Below are 25,545 nucleotides of genomic sequence, written 5' to 3' on the forward strand. Positions count from 1 at the left end.
CATTAAAAAAAGAGGACTCTAAGATTTTACCTGCAATTGTTCCTCCAGAATAGCTGTAGCACTTTCCCCACTGCTTTCATCAACAATGACCACCATGTGTGTTAGGGAGTTGACCTTCACCTGTTCTGCCTCTAGGTCACTCTGCAGACTCTACAAGAACAAATCAGAGGTTACCAACTTTGAAGGCATTTGCTAATCTGCTATTTTGGCCACAGTGACTATCACAGAGGCAGTGGCAAACAAACTTTGGTATTTCAGATTCAACAGCTAAGCACATATTTTACCACTGGCAATCACTGCACAGTTTAAAAATTTTAAGAAAAGGTTGCTAGAAATGAACCCAAACCCATTCTGGGTTAAAATACTGTAAAATATAGAGTGCCTTAAGTTGGATGCCCCAGACTTGACTAGGAGAATCACATGACAACTGCACTGATTTCCATATGTCCAATGTTATACATAGGAGAGCTTAAGTGTTTCTACACAGGGCTGCTATTGTTAATAAGCAAGCAACATAGGCCATGCCAAACAGAAATCATTAAGAATGCTCATTTTTCAAGAGCTGACAATATAATTCCAAAAGTATCAACAGCGCAACAACTGACCATGATGCTCCTAAGGTAATAGTTGAAAACTGCAGAAAACATGCAGTTCTGATTAAAGCAATCTGTAGATTTAAATATTCATACAACTTCTAAAAGAACAGATTCAATGGTTAAAGCCTACTACAAAATATCTCTGCAATATCAACACACCTTTACAGTACTGTAAATGTCACTTTATACCAGCATATCCTAAGCTACTCTATGAAACACAGCCTCAAACTCCCCAGACTTTGAAAACAAAGGACAGGAAACTACACAGACTAAAAATACTCTAGTGTTCTTGTTCTGTGAGGTATGTCCCATACTGGGGAGAAGGTCAAACCTCAGCACTGAGCATGAAAACTAAAGCTGCACCACGACAAATATCAAAAGGAAATCTTTCTTCTTCACAAAAACATTGCAGGATAGAAAGGCTGGATTTGCCTTTAATCTTTTGTTGGATTACCCAAAAATTCATTTGAGAGAAAAAACACTTCCAAATATTGCACATGTGAGAAAGCAGTGTCTAACTGAACACTCCCTTAGGATGGGACTGGAATTGGTGACTTGGAAGGTCCTGATGGTTTTGATTCCCTCACTATTTTAATGTGCAAGTCTCAAGCTGGCTTTAGTAAGCCTGCCAGCAATTAAGGGCGAGTCTGTCCACAGTACCTTTCATACTGCTCCTCACATCAACTGTTTACCAGGAGAGGCCCTATTCTACTCATAAAGTAAGGCTAACAAATTTCCCTAAAGGTTCAATTTCCTGCATGAAGCAAATATAATAGTTCCTGCTAGTCAGCAGTGCTCAGGTGCTAAGGCTTCTAATTCCTTCCTACACCATTGTCATCCTTTTCCAAACACCAAATGCAGTCATATATTACTCTTGACAATCAACTTTCTCATGTACCAATGTACACATCTTCCAAGTATTTCTCCTATACATATAAGGCTTACCTTATGTTCTTCCAGTTGTTTTTGAAGCGACCCCAAATCTTCCGCTAGGAGCTGAGATTCCATCTTCTGAATGCGCTCCTCTGTGACCGTCAGCCAGTCAGACAGCTGCTGCAGCTGCTGCTTCTGGAGCTCCATCAGCATGTCATGCAGGCTGCAGGGGGAAGCACAGAGTTACTTCAGACACAGCTTTCCCCAAGAAAGGAACTAAATTCTAGTTCATACAGGAAAGAAGCAAGGCCATATATAAAACTGTTACTTATCACCAAATAAAACTTTCACCATTTAGCTAAGGAACACAGATAAGTATTCTTGTTTCTTTCTCAATAAAAAATGTTCATGAATTATGCAATCTATATCGGGGATTGTTTCTTCCAATGGGGTTTGCTGCTAATAAAGCCACTGCTGAAAGTCACAACAAAACACCAAAGTTTCTCCATTGATATGCAGCTCTTACCTCAGTAACTCATATATAGGGAAAAATTCTTCTAAAAGCTTTTTAATTACGTAAATACCCATAGATATCCACTATACACTTTACTGAGAAACTTAAATGTGTTTCTAATATTGTTTCAGTAGCTTATGCAACCACTGCATTTAAATACCATATATTTAGTCTGGCACATCTACATAACATTTCACATTACTTTGCGTAATGACCAAAAAAAACACAGTAAGTTATACACATTCCTTCTGTTTCACTTTAAAGTATGAAGGAGGATTTTGTGCCACAAAGTGAAATGTTGATTCCAAAAAAAGTCTTACAAATGGATGCAAACCAAATTCTCCAAAACACAGCAAGCACCAGAGGTCAGTCCTGAACCTCTAGAAGAAGTTATGTGCCATGAACTCACCGGGACTGCCTGTCCATGCTCTCCACCCTGAGTTCCTCCCAGCGGGAGTTCAGCAGCAGCATTTGCTCCTGGATCTCAAACTCTTCTTCAGGTGACAGATTTCCCTGGGCCACCAGTTGGTTTCCAGCCTGCAGAACATTGCCCACACTGCTCTGGTGCGCAGTCAGTTCCATCATAAAACCCTGGAAATGGTACAAGCAGACATCACTGTGAGGTCCTATCAGACCTTATGACTTGGTAAATATCCTAAAAAACTTTAATGTTTGAATCAGTGCTCTAGAAGGAGCTGGCACCACCAAATGCATGATGATGGCAGACCTGTTCCTTTCCTTGACACAAGATTTTCCATGCACTACAAAAATTCTGGATCCAGTAAAACAGGAAAAAAAAGCTGACCACCTCAATGAAAGATCTGTTTGAGAGAAGAGATCCTTCAAACAAACACAATAAAAATATGAAACAGGAATTTACCTATGGCCAACAGAATATGAAACAACATCTGAAATGTACTGTAGGAAAACAATTAGAACTCTAAGAGTTAGCAACATATATTTACAGTAAACCCAGAACAGCTCTTCCTTTGCTTCATGGCTTTAAAATTGTAGCACAAGGAAAAAATTCCTCGGATTGATCAAGCATTCAGACTCTGTATTTGATTTTATACAGTAGGCTGGCATGGGAAAAAACTAAAACATCTAACATGATAAAAACCTTCTTGCAATATTAGGACATTTTTTCAGATTTAGACTAAAGTCAAATCAAAATTTGTAAAAAAGAATAATTAGGAATCATCAACACATGTTTCTGAAACAAACTATCCTAATAATCACAGGAGGACCACTGAATAAATTGACATAATTGTCAATTTCAGCATTACCCTTATTTAACAGCAAGTGGCATAAGGCTGACCAGGTTTTTTAGTAATTAGCAGCAGGGAAGTACAACTCAGCCTGAGATCAGACTGCCTTTGTATTATGCATACCTGTAAACCAGTTACCAAAAGTTGATTTTAAAAAATTACATTAAGGTTTCAAATCACGCTTCACTCTAGGTTCTTCTAAAAAGAAAAATTTTGCCTTGAATAAAGGGTAGGAAATGGAAGTTCTGCAGCTTATTTACACAAACACAAACCACAACAGAAGGATTTATAAGAGAAGCTTACTTCGTGAGTGGAAAATTGTTCTTTGACTTCCTCAACATCACCGGATATTTCCTCCTGTTCCCGAAATGCATCCTCAGCTGACAGCAACCATGTAAGAACTTCTTCCAGAGCAACTTGGTAGCTATCCAAGTCCATATCCACCTCTGTCACTGTGCTGGGAGTCTCTGCTCTAGAACTGTCCTGGTCTTCTTCAAGTGCCACAGTCTAGGCAGCCAAGAGGAAAGAGTTGTCTTAGAACTGCACAGAAGATTCTCTACCAAATGGTATTAAAAACAGATCAACTAAGATCTCTTTCAAGCTTTCATAAGATGTTAAAAAAAATTGTTGTATACGCGTTAATTAGAAAGTCACTATATTAAACTGCAAGTTTCTTAGTAAAGAACCTGGATAGAAAATACAACTTTAATCTTGCTCTGTCAACAGTGAATCTTAAAACCAACCAAAACCTCATCACTACCACTAACCACCACAAGTTCCATGGAACATCCAGTTAAAGATTCTGGACCATCCTCTTCAGCTGATCAAGACATATGAAGCAAAGAAAAAAAAAAAACAAAAACAAAAAACCTAACAACCAAAACAAAAAACCAAACACCCACAAGGCAATATATCATGAATTTATACGTCAATACACAAGACTTCAGCTAAAATTGCAACTCAAGAAAACCCGGCTTTGATGATAAACACACCTGCTGCACACTGAATTCTCCATCCTCACATTCCTGCTTGTATCTCCTTGGAAGTGTTTCTACCTCACGAATGTCTTCCATTGTAACTTGCTTAGGAAGGACCTCAAACAAAGAAGTTAAATACATAATAATGGACTTTTTGTCCGGAATCTGTACAGCAACATCTGCATCAAAAAGATAAAACATGGGGAAAAATAAATGAAGACAATTTTTTAAATCATTACATAGAACACACATAATAATTCACATATTGTCCTGTTTAAACAGCCTTTCATAAACTTTTAACTTAGTGACCAGGCCGGACACACCTTAAAAGTAGCATAAAGGAGACAAAAAAAATTCTTCTACAATTGGTAGTGAATTCACATTAAAAGTCTTGATCTTTTCCAAGAAAGAACCCAGACATTAAGTTGCTAAGGAATAAAATCTGCCTGAGGAAAATTGTTCTGAAGCATCTCCCAAGCAGAAATGTGTCAAGGACAGTATCCTACAAAACTAGCCTTTCCACTTAGGCTCTATCCCCCTCCCAATTGTCAGTCAGGTAATTTTCTCATTTTCCACACTGAAAAGAGTTTCACTGAGTCAGGCTGTGTTCTGAACAGTACTCATTCAGTTAATTTTTTTTTTTTTTCCACAAGAAGGTGATGCTTGTCTTTCAGAGTGAATCTTCGGAGGCTCACTTCAAAGCAGAGGAACAGGTCAGTAAATTAAAAAGGTTTCCTGATAAGCATTCCTAGACAACTACTGCTACTCAGTGTGTGTGTAAGGAACAATAAATTCTGAGCTCTTAAACAGCCCCATTCTACAAAATGCACTACTGCACCTGCACTACTCATAGCACAGCTCCTACCTACAAGGAAACACAGTCAGCATATCAACTTTGCCTTCCTTACACAGTCCCTGGATGGAAAGGCAACCTAACTTTAATATTCAAAACACCAAAACCCACACATATACATCCGTACCCTTACTGTAACAAATGCCATTTGCTTAAATCCAAATTTAAAGGCTTGAAATTAAATAGCACTGAACAAAGCTGATAGAATTGTCATTCATACTTAGTATTAATAGAAAATATTTATTTTAAGAGAGCTCAAAAAAAGCTTCTTGTTGAGTAAAATAACTGTATCCCACCTTCAGGATCCAATAGTTTCTCTATTCCCAAGTGGTTCTTGGCTATGTTGAAAGCATTTTCCAGTCTCTCAACCGGGGACATCTTTGTAACTTTATCCCAGCTGAACAGCTCAGGTCTAAAAGTGAAAGCAAAACAAGGATGAAAGCAAATTTATCCATAGGAAAATTACATACCATGCAGAATACTGAGTTAGGCATATGATAGCAGCTACCCAAATAATATATTCATTAATATATATAACAAATACCAACGTAAGTACATACACACAAATGCAAAACAAAAAGCACAATTCTCACTTATTAGAAAATCTGACAATCACAAATTAACTGACTGCATGGCCACAGCAACATCCACCTTCCATTCCATCTCCTAAACAAAGTCATTGACTGAAACAGGAGATCAAATACCACCAGCAAGAACACAAGCTTTGTTTAAAATTTATCTCAGAACCAGTTTTCCTAACTGTTTCTTTTACAGCATTTTATTACTACACATTTTCTGCATCAGGCACTGCTGGATAATCAAGAGTCACTCTGTTCCTGGAAAACCTCATTCCAAACTTGTGATATGGCTCAGTGACCACCCCAGGCCATCACAGCCAGGAGAAACAGCAGTCTCCACCCCACTCACTCACTCTTCCCCATGGTCTTTTTCCCCCAATAACAAAAAACAGCCTGCAGGAAAACATTCCATCACAAGTGCTCATGAGACCCTGTAGGAATCAGGCCAAGGAGTTGATCAATTTGCAGTGTCAGCAGCCTTCATCTAAGATCAGTGTTAACCCAAGGGCATCTCCAGTCCAGCTGCACACCCAACAAATGCTGGTGAAAGAGTGGAAGAGGGGAAAGAGCAGAGCACACAACAGGAAGCAGAGGGAGCAAACAGGGCCCATTCCGAGCAGCACCTACACCTGTGGGGCATGATGAGCCAAGTGCTGCAGCAGCACAGCTGCAGAGCCATTAAAACATCCTCCATTCTCCTGCAACAGTGGCTTCTCATCAAAACACTGCTATTGATTCAGTACTTCATTGAACTTGGGGAGGAAGGGATGGGCTTGCCTTTAATTCTTTTAATATTTCATTCAGTTGTAAATTGACTTAAGAGTGCCCTTTATTATCTGTTAAGTCATTAAGTTTGTGAAACAGGAAGTCCCTAAGCCAACAGAGTTTAAAAAGCAAAAAGCCAGAAGAAAGCAGGGTGAGCAGGAACAAAGATATACACAGAAGCTCATGGAATACTGTACATCCATGCAAAAGCAACAAGAAGAACCACAGATTCATGTATATCTTTAGTAGATACTGACTTTGAAAACAAAGATTTTTTTTTTTTTTATAAATCACAACTAGGTACTTACCTAAGAGTAAGAAAATCAAACTAAAAAGTAGAATTCAATTCAAAAAGGAGCTAAGCTAATATTAGTAAATGAAAGAGACCAGTACAGTAAAATGCCAGTAAAATTATACTAGCTAACAAGTTATTTACATGTTGCAGGTGTTACAAAGATATTAGATATTGTACCCAAGAGGTAGCACAACTAACAATTGCTGAGATACATAATGAGAAAAGAAAGCTATTTAATATCTTAATGGAATCCATTAAGACTCTCATCTTTTAAGTGTTATATTAAACTAAAATATAAAAGTGGTATTGAAAAATGTCCCTGAGGTAGGGAAGCACTACTGTCTGGGTAAGTTAAATGGCTTTGTTTTCCTATAGCTTCTGCAACCTAACCAACCTCCTTGCTCCTTGCAAGTGCTTTTAAAGACTCTCCTTCAAAGCTGAAAAGATAAACCCAGCTCAAGATAAAGTATGGGGAAAATGGTGCTTCTCTGACTAAAGGACCTGTGCTTAGGGACAAGAAAGCAGAATTCTGACATGCCAGCAGCTGTCAGGCTCCAAGGAATATGTCAGGCTCAGACCAAGATTTTAGGGAAGTCACAGGAAAGCACAGTTACTGAGTCAAAAGCTTTCAGCTGAGGCTTTTGCTATTTAACAAGTTCTCTGAAAAGGGCTGAGATTTCGGATCCTGCACAGCCTAAGCACATAGTAAAAATAAAAGGACAACAAACAGCCTAAAACTAATTTTTATGCTTCTCTCAGGTCGCCTAGGTTTCATTTGTGTCTAAAGCTGACACACTCCATCACAAAGCTTCACACATTCAGCAGCAGAGCAAGAACACTATAAGCAGTTGTGCTGGTAGGAAAATCACCATAACTGCTCACACAATCTGGGGGAGGGACTTCATAATACTTGTGATAAATTCCAGTGAGAGGTTTAGCAGCTCTGTCCTTGCACAGTACTCCTTCCAGACTTGCAGAAGCCGTCAGCATGGTGCTGGCTCTCCTCACACAGCCATGCAGGCTGACCACAAGCCAGCTCTGGTCCACGAGACACAGAGTTATGTAATGGCAGACCTGTCCTGAAGCCAGTGAGCCTGCGACTGTGGCTATTGTGCTTACCACAGGCCAAATGGGCACTTCAGAGCCGGCTCAAAGTGAATGTATGTTCTGCAAACACTTTGCACCTGCTGGGTATAAATCTAAGTGTATGTAAAGCATTTGCTGTGTCAAATACCTGGTGACCAGGAGGTATGGTTAAATTCCAGAAATTGTTACACCATTTCCACATTAAAATGATTATTTTTGGGTAACAACAGTAAGACCTTAAAAAGCAATGAGCTGACTTCATTTAAGAGACACAGGATTAGAAGGGATTGTCCAGTAAATCTTAAAGAAGAGATTTTTTAAAAAGGAAGTAAAAAAAGTATGCAACTTTAATGGAATCTGTAATGATGATTTATTTAAACTTCTGAAGAATCTTGCAAAAATCAGAAAGAACACAAAAGATCTGTGCAAAGAAACTTTAACTCCATTCCTTATAAAGTATAATGAACAAACTCAAGGATATTCTACAGATACCTAAAGTGTTTGATATTCTGCCCCACAGTTTTGCCTGCAGTTCTGAAAGAACTACATACATTGTCTTTCAAGCAAGATATATTAAAAAACACCAGAAAAGCTACAGAGCTTCTCATTTCTTCATTTTGAAGCTTCTGTATCTTCTTATTGAAACTATATGGCATTCTCCAATGGAAAAAAATTTATTTTTGCAAAGGAGGGAAGGTAGAAGGAGAGAAATTCAGATGAAAGAGATGGTCAACTCCTCCTTCTCCCACAGAGACCCTTTCAATATGTTTACTGTAAAATGCATACCAAGTGGGATGTAAACCCACTCCAATTAGCAAATGTTTGTGCACATGCAGGAACTCAGCATTACCCTCCTGCCTTGGCTACAGTCTTGCTGGCAATATCCCACTACTGCTATTTGTTGCCACAAAAAAAGGCAAACAAAAATCCTGGACAATGAATCACTGAAATGGGCCAGAAGCTCTCAAATGTTCAAGCATGAAGACAGAGGATAAAAGCTGTTCACTTCACTAGGTCAAAGATAAGTTGTTTGCCACTTACTTATGTCTGTGGATGACAGCATTAAAGGCAAGTCCATCAGCCCAGCTCGTGGTGAAGTTCAAAACATTGACCTGACTGTAAGGTCTGGTGGACTGGCGAACCCAGCTCAGCAGTATCTTCTCACTGTTGGTCTGCTGCAAATCTGACATGATGTTCTTCATGACATCCTTCACCTGCAAGACAGCAACTACACCTTACAAACATATGCCCCACTTTTCCTCCTTACAAAACCAAACTACTTCACAAATCATGGAAGGGGCTTCCCCATGAAAAGGCATGAATCAAACTCCAATTCCTCACAGGAAATTTGGGAATAGCAGTCTTCAGGTCATCTTTGCCCTCTACTGGTTACAAGAACCAGTGATGCTTCGTGTAATAATGACACTTTACTCTTACATTATAATCCTCTCACTCTCCTTGATGCTGTCTGCTCTAAGCATAGGAAATAAAACTCCTTACTGCTTTGTGCTGTGGTTCCTCCAGTAAACAAACTCAAAAAATACAGCTTGTATAGGTTTTCTGCAAGAGGAGGATATCTGCTCATCCTACAAAAGTACTTTGTTGTTTGGGTACTAGTTATACACATCTACAAAGGTCCCTCCAAATTAATTCAGTGATCATCCTAGATACTTAGATAAACCAGGAACAATTCCATCTATGAGACTAACAGACCTACAAAGCAGCTGTAAGATGCAAGACAAACACAGCTACCTAAACAGTAAAACACTACCTGCCTCAAGGCCTTGAGGAAGGAATGGAAATACAATGCTTCAGCCCGAAAATCCTCTCTGCAATTCACACCAGCAGGAACTAAACTGAGTGGCTGAGCACAACTGTGAGCATACGAGAATACAGATCATGGGAGGCAGCCAATAGACTTTGAGCAGAAACCAAATACCGGCCTGCCTTTATTTATCAGCCCAAAATAGAAGCAGTATTTTCTGCCACCAAAAGCCTGGGAAGGTTTGAGAAAATCACAGCAGAACAATGTACATGATTCCTGGAAAGGAAGAGATCTCACAGCAGACTCTCACCTGCCAGTGCAAGATAATGCTCCAGAGCAGCCCCAGCGTCAGCTTGTGATTTCCATCAACGATGTCAGTTCCTCCAATATTCACCAGCTCCACCTGGAGAGGTTGAATCAACTCTCTATTAAACACTGTTATCATAGCTCCAAGTAACAACCCCACCCCATATCCCTGGCTGTCCAGCCAAGTATTACCAAGTGCTCTGAAATAAATAGTAGTTGAAGAGAAAAGCAGAGTTGACAGAAAACTGTTCATCTGAATTTGTCATGACAACTGCTTAAATAAACTTAACATTAACTGCTTAAACTGCATGACAAGAGATGGCACCAAAGAATATATTCCACTGGAAGAGTTTTATTCTCTCCTCTAAATATACAGGTGCATACCAGCAGTCAAAACTGAAAAACAGAAATGCAAGCATAAAGGACTTGATAAGAAAATAAAAATTAAGCAAGTTTGGTCCTCAGTTATTTTTATATTTTAATTTGATTTACAAATCAAAAAAGTTGACTTTCCTTAGTTGGAACCATTCTGCTTAAAGGATGAGATTCACAGGATCACTTGGTCACCTACACCCTAGGTTTGTCTGATCCTTGCAATATATATTTAAACACTTTTATAAATTATTTCACAAGTTATGAATATTTCATAGCCTACAAACTCTCAAACAACAGAATGCAACTGCTTCTCAGTGGATGCCTTTTCCCTCCATCATAACACACAACATACTTTCTAATGAAGCTAAGCAGTAGGCATAAATCAACTACATGACCTTAACAACCTTCAGCTAACTAAGACCATCTGTTTACTTCCAGAAACCCAGATGCTGTCAGCTTAAGGAAGAAATCATTAATTATTGCAATTCAGTATTGTTTCATTTATTGTTATAATAAAATTAATCATTTTCAAGCTGAAAAACTCATTATTTATCCTTTTAAAAGTTAATATTTACAGTGCCTCAAAGAACAAAAAGAACCGACTGCCAGCTTTGTCTGCTTCCAAGAAATATGACACTAGTCCACCAACACAGAGGGGAAATTGCAGTATAATACAGAATGTTGTGTCACCCTTCAATCAGCAGTTTACATAAATATGCCCATGATTTCTTGTATTTGATGTATTTTATTGCCAAAATGTTTTTATTATGTTATTTTAGTGACCTGACATTCACAAATAGAAATTCTAAGTATAGACAGCACACTTACCAGGAATTGTTAATCAAAAAAAGGAAGAAAAACTAAAACCACTTTACTATAGCACTACTGTCTTCCAAGCAGTAGAAACAAATACTAAGCCAAATAATTAATATTCTTGTTTTTCTTAAAGGAAGATTTGATTTTGTTTGCTTGTTTGTTCTTCTGATCATTAGCAAAGCTGCAAATTAGAAACACTGTACGTTTGACACAGAGGTGACAGAAATCAATGAAAAGACCCTCCTGAAAGCGTAGAGCAGGACAGAGCCATGAAACTTGCCATCCCCTTACAGGTTCCTGCACAAGTTATGCAGCATTATTTGAAATTATTCTTTTGTCCTGCTGTGTTCACCAGCTATGCAATAGCAAAACATCAAGGCACCTTTTTCTTGGGAGCTGCACACATCTCAACAAGCCAGAGTGTGATCAGTGGTTTAATACTATTATCAAGTTTGCATGTTAAGATCTTGCAGAATGGAAATTCTGCATTATATAAGAAACTATGAACAGTTTACTCATCTCAATGAGGTCTCAGATACAAAAAGCTTTTACTCTCTGCATTCTGAACTCATTTACATACAAAAAACTAAAGAATCTCCTGAAAAGCTGTGGAAAAACATGCTTACATTGTTCTGATGCAAGACTTGCAGTACTCGGTTGACGTTATTCAAGGCGTGTACTCGTGTGGAACCTCGTTCTTTAGGCTGAAAATAAAAAGTTACAATCTGTTCAACATCAGAATTAATGGACATACCAAACAAAACTAGAGAAGAAATCTTCAGATTTTAACTTCTTTCTTTCAGTAGTAATAAGAAAAACCAAACAAGATCATCCACAACAATTTCAAAATGAAAACTGGTCAGAATAATATTCCCCAATTCAAGGCACAGGACAGGCCTTGGAGTCAAAATGTGTTTCAGCTCATCTTCAGTTAAGGCCAAAATTTTTATTCCCAGCATCTACAGAATTATAAACCACCAATGCAAAAGCAAAGGAAGAGTTCCTGGGGAAAATCTGAGGCTTTTGAACATTTGCCAGAGTACTTGAAATTTTCTGGCTCCCAAGAGAGAACAAGCAGCAATTTGTTTTTCTGGCACCAAAAGCCTGCTAAATCTTTGCATACTGGGAAGAAGTTATTCTTCCTGACTTTCCCTTCCTTTTAATATCAAGAGAATAAAAAAAAAACCCAAAAAAGTCCGCAACCAGACAAAAAACCCCACCAAAAAAAAAACAAACCTTCAACTCTTGACAATACCTGCCACTCCATTTGCTTTTAATCACCATTATTTAATTCCTGTGGCAGAAAGTGATCATACTGCAAAAGCATGGAGCTGAATTTGGAGCACAACAGTCAACTTAGATACAAAAAAATTCATGTTGTTTTCATCGTATTTCGAATCACACCACAAATTATTAAAAGTAGTAGTAAAACACATCTGCTTAAAAAAAAAAGTAAGCTTGCACTGTGAAATTTTGTATGACTTAAGGTTCCCCATAAGGTCCATAAACAAATTTGAGGCTTAGTATAAATAGTGAAATCAAGAATTTAATCCCAAGTAATGACACAGGTTTCACCATATTTCATGCATCTTTCTGAAGAGCCATTGATGGTAGCAGGGGAAGAATTTTCAGCCACATGCACTTTCCCATATACATTTTGAGCAGTTTTAATCCTTTTCCTGTCTGTAGATGATGAATCTTTTCAATGAAGATGCAGATTTTTACCTACTAACTGTTGTCTTTTACTTTCTTTTTGTTCTTTAAGGGGTCTTTCATGAGCTTACTAGAAGCCCACGGGGATCCAGCTGAACACAGGTCTACCTGGTCATCCAGAAACAGACCTTTAAAAGATCTCTAGTAAAAACATAGACTATGTGAACAACACCACTGATTACATGCTTTGCTAGACCCTTAAGTAAACTCTCAAGAGAGGGTTACACAGTTAAGATTCAGCCTGACCCTGTATCTCATGAGTGAAGTTCATGGGAATTTCACTAGAACTGTAAAGAACAAGTACACATTACAAGCAAATTAAGGTTTTAAATAATTTATTTTTTTTAATCTCATGCATCAGTTTGTGTTTTGTTTATTCATTGGTTTGGGTTTTTTTAATAAATGGAAATATGACTCAGATGTTTCTCTTACCAGAGGTTTCCCCGTCAGGCCCTCCAAAAGGTCCAAAAGCTTCCTTCCATCTTTGAGATCTGTGAACATGTCTTTCACCGGGGCCTTCCCACTCTGCAGAAGAAAAGAAAAAATAAAGGATTAATAAAAACAGTGTTTAAGCAGAACTTCCCTGAAATATACTTTTTCCTTTGTATCTTTTAATTTATTCTTATTCGGCACTAAAAGTAGCAAATTAAAGCTAGGTGACTGTACAGTGATCAAGTAGGAAACCTTCCCTTTTTAAGTGTATTTTTCTTTCTTCCCTGTCAGTGTGGTCCTATGCATCAGCAGCCTTGTACTAAGGAATCAAATCAGTGCATCCTGGCTCAGATTAGGGTGGATGCATGAACACGCAAAGATGGCAAAGAAACAAAATTTGTCAAGTTTGAGGACTCATTTGAGAAAGAATGCTTTGGTTTGGCTGCATCTAAAGGAAGAACTGAGGCTTTTCAGAAAGAAGCTACCAGGACAAGTTCACTCAGATTTTAAAAAAAAGGACAAAAAAATTACTTGGAATTGAGCACTGGGTAAGATACCACTGTTCTACAAAGACCAGTAGATCAAAAGGTATAATATTTATTGAAACAAATTAATCACTTTCTCTACCATGGAAAAGAAGCATAATGTGAAACCCAGAGGTACTCTAAATCATAAATTTCTAATTTTTGCTTTCTTTGGGAGTGGAGGGACTCTGTACAAAAATTGTGGCAGATGAGAGTAGAGTCATGTTAACCTTTTCCATTCTTCCTTTTTATATTATCTCTTTTTGGACCATAAGAAAGTTACTGTGGGACAGTTCTACAGGACAGGGGGAAAAGACACAGCCAGCTAGCAACCAAATTGATTTGCTTTGTAATATTCACCTGCTGGCTGCCTAAAAATCAATTAAACTACTGATTTCACTGTCCCTTTCAAATGACAATTTGAGGAGAGGAAAAATATTTTTTGAATATCACAAAAAACTCCAATATTTCCTTTTTCTATCACCTTCACGTTTTAACATTGCTCTTCAGAAAGAAGGCTGTCAAAGCCCTGCCTTACATGACATAAATTAGCTGGCATAGATCTCTCCTGTCTTCACTTATCTCCTTATAAGGAGATATAGCTGCTCATAATTGTCCTATAGTTGCTCGTAATTGACAAATACTGAATTATCAGAAAAAGAGATCTGAACAGCTCAAGGAACCCTGTTTTTTGGCAAACGTCTGGTTTTCTCCAAAACTCATATGGGGTTTTTTTTTAGGTGCCCCATTTAGTTAGATTTGATACTATGAAAACTACCAACACAAAAAAAAAAGTCAGAGTTGAACAGCCACAAAGTTTCCTGTACAAAAACACACCTAAATGTAACAAATTTCAACCAGCTAAGCAGTGGTAAGTATGATCTTTTCACAGATTATTCAGGTGCTTCACAGCTGCATAGAAACTTAGCCAAACTTTTAAAACATGCTGGAGCCTACAATGGGACAACTGGCTGGAGAGACAAGGATGGCTGCAGTCTAGCTGGACTTCAGCAAATCTTTTGACACTGTCTCCCATCATAGCCACATAGGCAAACTCAGGTGTGTGAACTGGACAAGTTAAAGGTGAGGTGGATTGAGAACTGGCTGAATGGCAAATCCCAGAAGGTCACTATAATTGGCACAGGGTGTAGTTGGAGGCCTATCATTTGTGGTGTCCCCTAAGGTTCAATAGTGGGTCCAGTATTGTTTAACTTCTTCATCAATGACTTCAATGGAGGGACAGATGCCTCCTTACCAAGTTCATAGATGTCACAAAGTTGGGAGGAGTCGCCAATACCTGAGGGCCATGCAGCCACTCAGAGGGACCTCAACAGGTTGAAGAGATGGGCAGAGGGGAACAGTGTGAAAGTCAACAAAGGCAAATGCGGGGTCCTGAACCTAGGGAGGAATAATCTCATGTATGTACAGGCTTGGGCTGATCTGCTGGGATGCAGCTTTGTGGAGAAGGACCTGGGAGTTCTGGTGGACAACAACCTGTCCATGAGCCAGCAGTGTGCCCATGTGAAGGCCAATGGTATCCTGGGAACGTTGGGGAGAACACTCCCAGGAGATCAAAGGACATGATCCTGACTCTCTACTTGTTGCTAGTGAGACTCATGAGTGCTGTGTCCAGTTCTGGGCTCTTCAGTACCAGAGAGATGTGGAGCTCCTGGAGTAGCTCCAGCAAAGTGTAGCAAAGTTGATCAAGAGACTGGAGCTCCATTACATGGAACGTCTCAGGGAGCTGGGCCTGTTCAGCATCAAGAAGAGACAACTGAGACATGATCAGTGCCTGTAGGTACCTGAAGGGAATGTCTCAAGAGCATGGAGCCAAGCTCTTCTCAGTGGAGCAACAGGACAATAGGCAACAGGCAGAAATTGACAGAAGTTTCACTTGATCATAAGGAGTACCTTCCTTGTGCAGGTGATCGCACAACAGAATGGATTACCTAGAGAAGTTGTGGAACTTCCCTCACTGGAGATGTTCAAAAAACATCTGGATGCAATCCTGAGTACACTCTAGGGCTCCTTGCTTGAGCAGGGAGGGAGACTAGATGATCTCTAGTGGTCTCTTCCAACCTTAACCATTCAGTGATTTTACAAGCCAGAGAACAGGATAACAGAAATAGAGATGCAGATTAGCTGCATCTACTGTCATAATACAGGAAGAGATCAGCCACAGAGAAATCAACCCAGATGCCAGTAAAATGTAGTTTACATTTGATTTGCATCACCACACTGAAGACAGTACAAACAGGTTGCTAAAGGCACAAGGAAATTGTTCATGTGACCAGAAAAGCAAGCAGTAGGAGCTAACAGAGGTCTCTGGATGCAGAAATAATCAAACACTCGTTGTGACAGCAAAAAACGAAAAAAAAAAAACAACCAACCAAATTTCTTAGTCATTGAAGTGTGGGTCTCTTCAGAGTAGAGTAATGGGGGAAAATCATTTCCACTGACCCGCTAGCCACACTTTTTATGAAGCCAAGTGTATGGTTGGCTTTCTGAGCTGAAGCACACATTGCTGTCTCACGTGCAGTTTGTCATCCACCAGTACCCACAAGTCCTTCTCCACAGGGCTGCTCCTAATCCATTTATCTCCCAGTCTGTACAGATACTGGGGAAGGCCATGGGTTAGGTGCAGGCCAGGACCACATCCCTGGCGTCGCCAAACCTCACAAAATTCATATGGGCCCACTTCTCTAGGCTGAAGTCTTTCTGGGTGATTTCCATTCCCACTTGCAAATCAACTGCACTTGCTCAGTGTGGTGTCATCTGCAAACTTGCTGAAGGCATACTCAAACCCACTGCATGTCATTGGTGATACTGAACCCTTCAGATCATATTATGGACCCCAAGAGACAGCACTTATTTCTGATCTCTGCTTGGACATTGAGCAGTTGACTGCAAATCTTTGGATGCAGCTGCCTCAGCAATTCCTCATTTATTTAACAGTCTGTTCATCAAACCCCTATCTCTCCAATTTAATGACAAATGGTGTTGTGGGTGACACCATCAAAGGCCCTACAGAAGGAAAGCCTTTATAATTATACAGTTAATTATAATTACATATCATTAGAACAGCACACACATATACAACACCAAAACTGAGAATGTTATAACCATATAGCCTCAATTAATATGTTGCCTTAGGTCCAGAAGTTAAAAAGGATTTGGAACTACTGAAAAAGCAGAAAGATACTTCATTTAATACAGTGCAACAAGAGTATCGAGAGGATACAGTCTTCTTTCTTTGATTCCATCCCCTCACTTCAGATGCATGAAAACAAGCTGAATGACTTCCTGCTTTCAGTCGTTCATTTCAACAGGTCATGGTATGCTCCACCCCTACACAATGCACCCTGCTGTGATGGTGGAAATAATTTAGCTCTGCTTTCTCAGGAGAATGACTTTTCCATTATGATGGCCATCAGAGCACCATGTTTTGCTGTCAGTTCAAAGAGTCAACAAAAGTGTATTAAATTATTTCTGCACACTAAACTACTCATTCCTGGTTTGTTCAAGTATCCACTATCCTCAAAACAGACAACGCCATATACAAAGCTCTGTATTTAGTGAAGCCTAGCAAATGCTCTCTGAGGGAAAGAAGACGGCTCACAGGATATATTTTCCCACATGCAAGGTGACTCAAGTTTGGTAAGAAAAGGTTGCAACACCCACCCCACCAAGCCCATCACCACCTCTACAGAAGCACACCCACCAGGAAAACTGGAAACCTTCAGCTTCCCACGCCCACGTGAATCCCATGTACACACCTGGTGGCAGCTGCCACCCAGGCAGCCTCAGCTGTCCCATCAGGGCACAAAGCCAGCCCTAACAGGCAGCTGATGTCCCAGTGGAGCAGAGACTGCACAGGCACTGCATCCTGCTCTGCTCACACTGCTTCCTCCTACACATGCATTTTACTCATACCTGAATGCACATTTCCATGCAAGGATCTGCTATGTGAACCATATAGTCTGCAGTCAGAAATATCACTGCTGTGTCTGCCTGTGCAGCTGGATACTGTGCTTTCTTGGGATGCAGTTTGATAGCAGCCCACTGAGCTTCAGGAAGTCTTCTACTTTCTTTATGCAAACAGAACAGCCACAGATCCCAGCTTCTGACAGCCACATAACTCATGAAGTTTATTAAGCATAGAAGGGTGCAGGAAATGGCAGCCCCAAGTGATAGTCCCATACCTTTATTTCCCAAAAAATGACACGGGGAAGCTCTGGAGCAATGCTGACAAAGCAGCTATGCATGTCCTCTTGTGCCAGGTATGAGCCAGCCCTGAGCCAAGCCAGTCTGCTGCCATCACCCTCTCTTTGTGATAAAACCAATGCAGAGCCCAAGCAGCTCACAAGTAGTGCCCACTGCTGAGCCCACCGGGCCAGGCTGCTGTGGCAGGGCAAGGGCAATCTGGGAGATGCACTGCATGGCCTCTAAGGGTGGACCTGTACTTCTAGGCCAGGGGCCATGAACCCTGGCTCTGACCCAGCAGTCTGACTACCATCAGGGCACCTGCTCTATGCAGACTGCCCTGGGGTGAAGCAGGCAGCCCCGAGACCAGCTGGGGCAGGCTGGTGTGCTGCTGTATGAGCCTGGGCTCTAGGGCAAGACAGAAGGTAAAGCATGGGGCTCTGCAGCTTGCTTCCTTCACCATATCTACCCACATCCATACTGCTCACTCCTAACACCCAGAAAATAATCTGGCCTTCTGAAAAATGAAGTCTGTAGCCACAGATACACACACAAATAAATACACAGTCTGCAGTACGCAAAAAGCACATGCATTTCTCTCTCTGTAGAGTCTTGTCTAGCATACAGTATGCTAAGGCAATCTAAATTTCTCTTTTTCAGAACTAACATTTTACTCACTTTCTAAATACTTAAAGACTACACAAGCACAAAGTAGTTCAGCCCCTGCCAGCATCCTGTAAGGAGAAGTAGTCCATCACTGAGAATAATGGATCGAGAAATTTAAGTATTTGTCTTGTAAGAAAGAGTGACAGTGACAAACCATAACGAGCCCTTCACAAGGACAAATGGCTAGTCATGGTTGTGTTGGTAAGTACTTAAAGAGCAGCTTACATTGTGCTAAGCGTTGTACAAATACGAGGCAGCTAATAGATCCTTTCTCAAAGACAAAACAGAGTCCAGCTTACACAACAAAGACAGCATAAAGGACCGGCAGGGACACACTTCGTACCAGAAGATCTGTGCCGGTTCAGGGTGTAAAGCATTCACATCCCACTCACGGAACACTTTTATCAGTTAACAGAAGGTAGTTTTTATCAGCTTTGCTTATGTTTGCTGCAAGAGCAGAAAAAAAAAAAAAAAAAAAAAAAAAAAAAAAAAAAAAAAAAGCACCAAAAAATCCTGGCAGAAATCTCTTTCGGCCTGTTCAAGAAGGCTTTGCCAGCAAAGCTGTACACAGTTACTGTAACAGACACAAGGGCTTGATAAAACAGACAAAAGAACATAATTAACAGATTTAGAAAGAGGCAGTGTTGGTTCCTCAGGGCTTTACATTAGCACTGATAGCAGAAAAGGAGTGATTCACTTAACATGGCTGGTTAAGGGAAAGAAGAAGAGGAAAAAGGAAAGGGAAAGGGAGGCAGAGCAAGAGAAAGGAAAGTAAAAAAAAATAAAAGCTAGAGACCGTACATAAGCTAAGGGCTAGGCTTGCTTGTATTCTCATGAACTTTGCATGATGACAACATTCGTTATGCACCACTAGGCGCATACACAAGGATCAGAACCAGATCCAATGCGCCACGTTACATTTCCTCCAACAAACATTTTGGTGCCAGCCTTTGTGTGAATGCAAGTAAAGGAGGGAAGAGACAAAGAACTAGTTATCCACAGCAGAACTACTTTTTCTGTTGATTTATCTCATGAGGAAGCAGCAGTTTATTAATGACCTCTGAGGCAGAGACCAGATGCTACCATACATACACAAGGCCAGGCACCTCAGGCATCAGTTTTACGCTTTCCAGCAAGATACCGGAACTATTTGGGGAAGGAGATACCACATGCAGTGTTCTCCTCACACCAGCTGGCCTCATATGCCCCTTTGGCTGTCTTTCAAGTCCCTCTACCTGGATCAGGTTTAAGAGAGTGACTCACACTTCCTTGTGTGCATCTAGAATTACTCACAACGAAAGGCCATCCAGGCTAGCCAACATGACTGTGCAGAATTCATTCCTTCTCTTTGACAGAAAGCACTCCCAGGAAATGAAGGAAGATATAAACAAAATCCACATCAGATTTTTTTAAGTCATCCAATGCTGCTGACAGTCAAAAGCCCAGCCATCAACACTTAGAGTTTGTGCTACTAAAGCCACCACAGCTACAAGGCAGTGATCATTCTTGAGTATGTTCTACAGCAGAACATTCTTAATTGTCCCTTTATTACCAGTGGGGAACTGTATCAAATTGAGCTAAGTCAGAGGAAAAAAGGGAGTCACAAATTCTCAGTAGGACAAAACCACCTTTTTTTCAAACACCACCTATTATTTATCATTTTATCATGACTACTGAAGTTCTTTATTCTTGAACATGAAATTATACGCAAAGGCAATCATTAAAGAAGTTTAAATGTTTACCTAGTTGTTTAATTAGAAACACAAAATTTTCTCATATCAATTATTTGTAGCAATTTACCCGTGCTTTATATCAATAATTATTGAAGCTACATTATTAAACCTAACTTTTTCAATTAAAGAATGGCAAAGAGATTGGAGAATAAGAGGTAAGCCACCTCCATTTCACATCCTCCTTGGTATACTGATTCAGACCTTGTAGTCACAACATTAAAACCAGGATGAAAGTTCCTCTCAGTTTCACAGTTAATGCACACTGGCTGCCACCAGGAAAGTAACACATTTCATAAAACTATACAAATTACCCTCACCACTAAGGGAATGTAGCAGACAAGTTCCAGCTGCTCAGAACAGTGCTGGGAAAAGCCCTGGTTGCTATTTACACTATCTGCTACTTCAGGAACATCAAAACAACCTGAAAAGACATAGAAAGCAGTACATACTGATTTTCCATCATATTTCTTCTATCTTCAAATGTCACTTTTATGAAGAGTTGTTTTAATTAATTATTTTTAACCAATATATGACAATTTTTAACATATAATAAGATGCTCAATACATAGGTCAAAGTAGTAGTAGAACTGTAAAGACCCCTTTCCTTTGAGAATGGGCAAGTATTGGAGAGGTTGGGCTCTTAAATGACAGCAGAACTATCCATAATGTTCAAGTACATTCCCAGGGAACTCATGATAACCAGTTTAAACTCAAACAACAGAGGAGCAAGAACTACACTTTATCGTGACCAAGACCAAGTAGAAAACATGTCAAGTGCTGCTACATCATAAGGCCAGCACATGGGAACTCAATGTGGGAAACAAATCAGAAAGCAAAAAGGTCATTTAATAAAGTAAACAACCATGTCAACAAATAATCTCGCCAGTTTCTAATTTAAAACCATAGACAATATTTACAGAAGTATTTTTATTAAAATGTGGTACTTTTTTCCATTCTCCTTCCACAAATATGAAGGAGTTACAGGACATCATACACAAATACTAGCTAAACTGTGACAGATATATTTTCACTGAGTATATTCTGCTCCACGCTGAATAGTTCCAAGGAGTTGTGGCATCTCAACGACACTGGTACCAAAACATTGATTTCAAATACCAAGTAAAGCAAATAAATAAAAAGTTATAAGAGGAAGACACCTTACAGACCAAATTATTTTTAACTACTGGTGCTCAAAAATAATGGTTACAAGCAACTAAATAGCTATTTTAAACCCCAGACTAACAGGGGGTGGCAGGGGGAAGTAATACTCGTCACTGAGATATGCCGAAAATTTTGATTCTACTAGATGACAGACATGAGTTTAAGAAGCAGCAAAGCTGAAAAGCTAAAGATAGTTAAATTCACAGAGCACCTAAAATACTCAACTGACAACATGACCAAAGGAGGGAAGATCTATCAGTGTAAATAGCACTGCAAGGCATCAGTAACTTTGTAGGTCTTTCTCCAGTGTATTTATTAATGCATTTACAGAAGCCTATGTTACAATAACATTTTTAATGTTATTAAGCAGAGCTTGCAATTAAGCCTCATTACATAACAGTGCCAGCAGGGGCAGTTAGGACCCTGCTTACCACTGTCAGTTATTTCTCTTGTAAGACTGAAAGGTTATCCTTTTATTTATAGTTTTTCAAGCCAGATAACTTCAACTGGACCCTTAAAAAAATTCCTGCTAACCAGGTTGACTATTCTCATTAGCAGCTAACAGGTAACGGAACAGATTTGCTTTGGTGCTTCTACCAGGTACAGCTCTAGTGCTGAGAAGGTCCTACAAACCTCCAACAACCGGGATGATAACCAAGCTCAAGAATCACACCCAAACCCAGAGCATTAACCGAGTCAGCAATACTTACAGCCCCTATTACTACACAAAGCTTTCAGGACTAGCAAGGGAGATGCTGCCCACACCTTGTTCTTAGAGCAGAAAGCAGCAGAAATTGAAAGGAAGGCAGAAAACTGACAATTTTTTGCCATGGCTATATCTGGGAGAGATCACAAAATGCTACATATTATTGCTTTTATGCTAGAAGGTAGTCATCCTTACCATAATTCACAACCTATTAGAGAAGAAAAATTTACTTTCATGCTGCTTGGCTAATACATATGCTAGGCCTAGAAAGGCTTATTTGGTCTTCTCATTAAAAAAATACAGTGAAAAAAGCACACTAAGAATTTACTTTTTCAAGGCTGGCTCATGCTACCTTTAATTCTTTTCCACCCAGATTATTCTTCTTTTCTACCAAGGCTGTTGCTTTTTAAACTTTGCTGTCTTTGAGTGAATTTACATTTTACAGTTTAATCCAGCATTGAAAAATATCAGAAGCAATTAGACTGTACAATATTTTACCAGCCATTAAGTATTTCTTTGTTTGCACCACAAAAACTGCACTGCAAAAAGAACTAGACACCATTTTAGGTGATGTCACCTTGGACAGACAAAATTGCCTAATCAATCTTTTTGATCTTTTTTTCTTGCATGACTAATACACTGAACTCTGTAATTCTCCTTTCCCCCAAAAAAAACCCACTTCTGAAATGTCTTTGACCTCAGGCATCTCAGGTCATGTGAAATTAGTTATCATGGATAGGTATAATTTTGCCTTTAAAAAGATTTATCACAGTTGCTAAGGGTCAGCAGTGGAGCTGCAAACTGTCTTCAGAAGTATGGGACCTGACATTTACCACTATGACAAAACAATCCTTAGAGGAAAGAAAATTAAGGAGCAGAAATAGAGGAAAACATCTATTCAGCACACCACACAAAAAACTGAAAGATGACTTCACAGTTACCAAATTCATTAATGCCTGGTATAACGAGGAATTAACTGTTTCAATTTTAAGATGCACATAAAGCCACAATACCCCAAAGCACCCCAAGTACAACTCATCAGTTCTCCTACTGGCCTGCCTATTCTCCTCTTCCTTCGGTGTCCTTCCAGGGGAGGGGACATATCAGAGCCCAGGAGAGGAAATGTGCAGGAGCCCCACACTGAGCACTTGCTTTCTCAAAGGCCAACTTGGAGCTCAGCCCTGAAGGATGCATTCTGCTCTCAAGCTGCACCTCCTCCTCTTCTTTACTCTAACCCTAAAGTCAAACATATTTTTGGAAGACCACAGAGTAGGAAAAAGAGTTTAAGATGCTGTAAAAGTGTGGGATGTCTGGCTTTATTCATACTGGCAGATCCTGGACTGGCTCCAAACCCTGTTAATACTGGCCAATGCAGATGTCAGGGCACTAGCACAGGACCTGGAGGAGCAGAATCACAAATACTTGCAGCAAGAACACTGCAAATGCACAAGTAAAACTGTCTAAGGCTTCTAAAAAAAAAAAAGTGCTTGTATTGGAAAGCAAGGATAACACATGATGGAAAGGAAAGGGAGGCCCAGTGCTCAGGCATGCAAGGGCTTTGAATGCAGTTCCTGACACCTTGGAACAATGCCCTAGCTGACTCCATTCAACAGCCTGCCATATCCAAGACTTATAACTGAGGGGCAGGGAAATCTAGTGTCATTTTCACTGAATACCACAAATCTCTGGGCTTTTATGATCTTTCTGCACAGCAAAACCTTCCTAGCAATAACGTTTGTTTTGCCATCCCTGTGGAAAATTTCCCAAATGTGAAAAAACAAGTTTTTGGTAAAAAGACACTGCTTCAGTTTGCCAGTGCTGGATCTGTAAACTTACACTAGTGAGTGACAGAACTAAGTTCCAACAGGCTGTGACAGACCTGACTCCATGGGTCTAAATTAAGTTAGGGAATCATGTTTCTTGTGCTGACTTTGTGCTCCACCTGCCAAGCTCAGGAAGAGCAGAGGAAGAGAGGAACCAATCTGAAAGCAAACTTGGAAAAGTACCACCTTGGAAAATGAGAAAAACTAAAACCAGCAAAGACTGATTTCTGCAAGAAGGTGAAGGGAGGGCAAGCTTAGTACTGCTGAGACAAAGGGAGATGCAAAAATAGGACTGACCACACAAGCATCAAATCCTGTAAAGGCAGGAGAGGAGAAATGAAGGGCAGATGGAGCAGATCTGGAGTTTTAAAAAGAAAAACTGGGTTTTGATGGCAAAAAAGGTATAGTGAAAAAGGCAAAAGTGGGTATGAAATAGGCAGGGCAGCCAAACTCCATATTTACAAGGATTTGCCAGGCAGACAAGGCTTCTGACATGAGAGGGTGTAATAGTAAGTGAGGGGGAAAAAACAAATAAACATACCAACCGAAAACAGGGTGAGAGAGTAGGAGTAAAGAAAGAAAACAGGGCAGAAAGAATTGTACTTGCAGGATCCTAAAGTGGGACACAAGACTCCTGAACTCTTTAACATACCTATTGAGTTTCTAGAAACCTTCTGTAGCTGCAAGTGTGAGTATCCAACTACTTTGCTCTGTAATTAAAAGCTGAAGCATCAGAGATCTGCAAGATGCAGTTAAAAATCCAAGGCCTGCTGATAAAGCATCTAAGTAGACAAAGATTGAAGCTATTCAGATATTTGGACAAACTAGGGTTTATTACAAAATCTTTGCTCATTTCTTCTTTACCTGTGTGAAACAAATAACATAGGGGTACTGGGGCACTACATTATCCTCCAGACTTGAATTCAAATTCCACTGTTAGCCAGAAGTTCCCCTGTAACTCATGAGAATCATTCAAGACATAATTTTACATGCAATTACTAACTGTGTGCTGGATTAAGAGACTTCCTTAGATCATTAACGCCAGTCCTTGCTAACACAGGCATAATCATCTTCAAGTCCCTTTTCTATGCTGATCAAGCTCCATCTGAAAACCAGCTAGATATTTTGGATGGTTTGATTGAGTTTGCAGAAGAGATCAACCCTCTGAATTATGTCATCAGGATCAAGAGCTCTGTTTTATATCAAGAGACATCAGAGAAATGTTAAATCCTCTGGGACAACTTAGCTAAAATCTCAGATTGGTCACTAAAAATTAGTAGCCAATTCTGCTGTTTACCTTTATTTGCAGTGGCTAAAAACCATTGTGACAAGATAGCACTTCTGCATTGCAGAAAGGTGTTCTGAATCTAAAAAGGGATAAAAGGATAGAAAACAATCCTACATTGTGTAAAGAACATATCAGCTATCCATACAACTAGATGCTTTAATTGGTAAGGCTATATCACAGGAAAACAGCTAAATCCAACTCTTGAAATTAAACTGGACAGAGTAATGGA

General features: G+C 39.7%; 1 protein-coding gene across 1 annotated transcript in view; it reads right to left on the reverse strand.

Moving 5' to 3' along the window:
- The window catches only part of UTRN (utrophin), a 305,876-nt gene that overhangs the window by 253,420 nt on the left and 26,911 nt on the right, over window positions 1-25,545 (reverse strand). The window contains exons 3-12 of the mRNA XM_077782132.1: window positions 13,213-13,305; window positions 11,694-11,771; window positions 9,881-9,973; window positions 8,847-9,019; window positions 5,378-5,493; window positions 4,244-4,407; window positions 3,555-3,758; window positions 2,393-2,574; window positions 1,542-1,692; window positions 31-150 (exon numbers count right to left, since the gene is read on the reverse strand). Of these exons, the coding sequence (XP_077638258.1) occupies window positions 31-150; window positions 1,542-1,692; window positions 2,393-2,574; window positions 3,555-3,758; window positions 4,244-4,407; window positions 5,378-5,493; window positions 8,847-9,019; window positions 9,881-9,973; window positions 11,694-11,771; window positions 13,213-13,305 (1,374 nt within the window). The remainder of the gene's footprint in view (window positions 1-30; window positions 151-1,541; window positions 1,693-2,392; window positions 2,575-3,554; window positions 3,759-4,243; window positions 4,408-5,377; window positions 5,494-8,846; window positions 9,020-9,880; window positions 9,974-11,693; window positions 11,772-13,212; window positions 13,306-25,545) is intronic.

Source organism: Lonchura striata, chromosome 3 (assembly GCF_046129695.1).
Source record: "Lonchura striata isolate bLonStr1 chromosome 3, bLonStr1.mat, whole genome shotgun sequence".
Taxonomy (NCBI): domain Eukaryota; kingdom Metazoa; phylum Chordata; class Aves; order Passeriformes; family Estrildidae; genus Lonchura; species Lonchura striata.